This window comes from Sphaeroforma arctica (genome assembly GCF_001186125.1).
Source record: "Sphaeroforma arctica JP610 unplaced genomic scaffold supercont1.4828, whole genome shotgun sequence".
In the NCBI taxonomy this organism is placed as follows: Eukaryota; class Ichthyosporea; order Ichthyophonida; genus Sphaeroforma; species Sphaeroforma arctica.
The window spans coordinates 1-2,249 of record NW_014035730.1 but is presented as its reverse complement, the minus strand read 5'-3'; the positions used below and the strand labels follow the sequence as shown (position 1 = coordinate 2,249).

Here is a 2,249-nt window from a genome sequence, read left to right as displayed (position 1 = left end):
TATATATAGAGTACAGGCTACAGGCTCTGACATCACGTTCTCATTGACGTATTATGATTGCACTCAGTTAGCATGGTTCATAGTAAGTAGACTACATAAGGGCCCAGTCAATGGTATTATGATTGAACTCAGTTAACATGGTTCATAGTACGTAGACAGCATCCGGCCTCAGCCGGCTCATAGGTAGTGCCCCTACACCTGCAGTTCGGTACTGCCTGTCGTGCTATAGTTGTGCAGCTATCTGCCTCACACCGCCGGGATGGTCCTTCGTTCGGGTGATGTTCGGAACGACCTGAATCCTTGAGGCTAGTCTATTAGTAATTGGGTGGTATGCCGCGACGCACACACGTGTACGTAGTACCGAACTATTTTGCAAGAGACCAGCATGTCCGTTGCGTATAGTCAGAACTCCCAGAACCATCCATCTGCCTATACGTATAGCTCGCACTTGAATAAGGTGTGCCAAGGATAGAACATCTCACAACCGAGGCACTATCTATGCGTAAAGCTCACACTTGATCAAGGGGCGCGACTGATTAGCACAGGGGCTTGGAGGCTTCGTGATGGCGGTATCGATGGCGTTGCTCGTACTCTATGCTTTGCATCTCTACCAACCTGCACGTGTGCGGATGTGAGTCGAGACTATCGTAAGGACGACTTGCGATAGTAGTACAGTGTGGAAAGTGTGCTAGTAGTTCCCCGTGTATTCAATTTGAGGCCATAGACAGAAGTGGGGCCCAGGTTGAAGTTATTCGTAAACAGATAGGTAAAGCATTGATCGAGCCTGGAACAGGTATACTACATTCAAAATAAGCGTATGAAAGGGGCACTTGAGTCGCCTGTAGCGCTGGTAGCAGTGGTAGTACGGCACCACCGAGTGCATATTGCTCCACCGTCCAAAGCAGTCGCTTATGTTTGAAAGAGATATAGCAAAGGAGTTGTTCAATCTTCCCCGTTGTACCAGCGCAAGCTCTACACACATACGGTGGTTGCTATGCACGCTCCAAACAACATAGCAACGCGCAGCGAGAAACACGTCACTCACCTTGATAAGCACCGATGATACGCAAACTCCGTTTCCTTCCATCCAGCCTGGTCACCCAGCGATGCATCTACCAAACCGCTGAAAAAAAAGGTGTTGTAGAAAGATACAATATTCAGACATAAACGATAATTGGCTATACATTTGATGGAACATATACTGTCACCGGGCCATGACTGACTACAGCGGTAATACTTGAGAGGATATCTATAGAGTAAGGCTGTTTCAAGTCGGTTGATGCGGTGACTATAACACACACGAGTGACCAGCCTGCCTGTTCTGACTACCAGCACAAGCGGATTCAGTATAGACCGCGCACGCTTGTGCGTATTCGGCCTATTCCATGGCAGACCGCAGTACTGGGGCGTCTACACGGTATATCAAATACACACAGCCGATCATATCAGAGACCATACACCTGTACAACCACGCACGGACAGTGAAACATACGTTGCACTCCACTCCGTGTCGCCAAACATGGTGGTCGATCGCCCCGAAGATCCGCCCGTGCCAACTACGGACATGCCCTGCCTGGGTAAGGTTGCGCTGAAAGTCTTCCCTGCGATGATTATAGTGCGACATGTGCTCTCAGAGATGTGTGGGCGGTGTGTATGGTTCATTGTTTAAATTGCCAGACAGGCTTCTCTAGGCAACACTGAGCTAGAAGACTTCGTTGAATACGATGGTTTGGCTACGATTCGGTTCAGACGTGTGGACAAATCGTGTATATGGCGTAGGTTGACTATACTTATTGTAAATAAGGCCGCCGTAGCACAAAAGATACTGTAAAACAATATTGCCTGAGAAGCCAGTACTAGTTTTACCGTATGAATAGCCTTACAAGCATGACAACTACAACACCCGCAATTCAGCGGGGATAGTACACACCTTCCAATAGGGAATCGAACAGGCCCATAACAGACTTTTCATTGCTGGACAGGAATAGCATGCCCCGACACTCGTAGATGGTGTCGACCAGCACGATGAACCTTTAGCGGGAGATATAGGAAGAAGTATTGGGAATTTATACACCAACAGATGAGCAGTATGAAGAAAAAACTAAGACGATAAAGTTTTATTGCCAGGCTCAGACAAACATACGCCCTTGACGGGAATCTTGTAAAAGACATCACTCTCGATTAATCTAAACAAGTGTCTAGCAACTACAAAGAATACTACAATTAAGTAACGTGCGCAAAGCCACGTA

General features: G+C 47.4%; 1 protein-coding gene across 1 annotated transcript; it reads right to left on the bottom strand.

The window, feature by feature from the left end:
• Positions 1 to 13: 13 nt before the first annotated feature.
• On the bottom strand, positions 14 to 2,071 carry SARC_14592 (hypothetical protein). Its single transcript, XM_014291273.1, has 4 exons — positions 1,931 to 2,071; positions 1,493 to 1,601; positions 1,046 to 1,123; positions 14 to 615 (listed from the first exon to the last, which is right to left on the bottom strand). The coding sequence occupies exons 1-4, from the start codon at positions 1,989 to 1,991 to the stop codon at positions 537 to 539; spliced, it is 327 nt and encodes a 108-aa protein (XP_014146748.1). The 5' UTR covers positions 1,992 to 2,071; the 3' UTR covers positions 14 to 536.
• Between the last annotated feature and the right edge of the window lie 178 nt (positions 2,072 to 2,249).

Excerpts from the sequence above, each read along its gene's own strand:
- SARC_14592 (XM_014291273.1), bottom strand. The coding sequence starts at position 1,991 with ATGCTATTCCTGTCCAGCAATGAAAAGTCTGTTATGGGCCTGTTCGAT. Across the intron at positions 1,602-1,930 it reads GTTCGATTCCCTATTGGAAG|GGAAGACTTTCAGCGCAACC; the intron begins GTGTGTACTATC and ends TAATCATCGCAG. Across the intron at positions 1,124-1,492 it reads GACACGGAGTGGAGTGCAAC|CGGTTTGGTAGATGCATCGC; the intron begins GTATGTTTCACT and ends CTTTTTTTTCAG.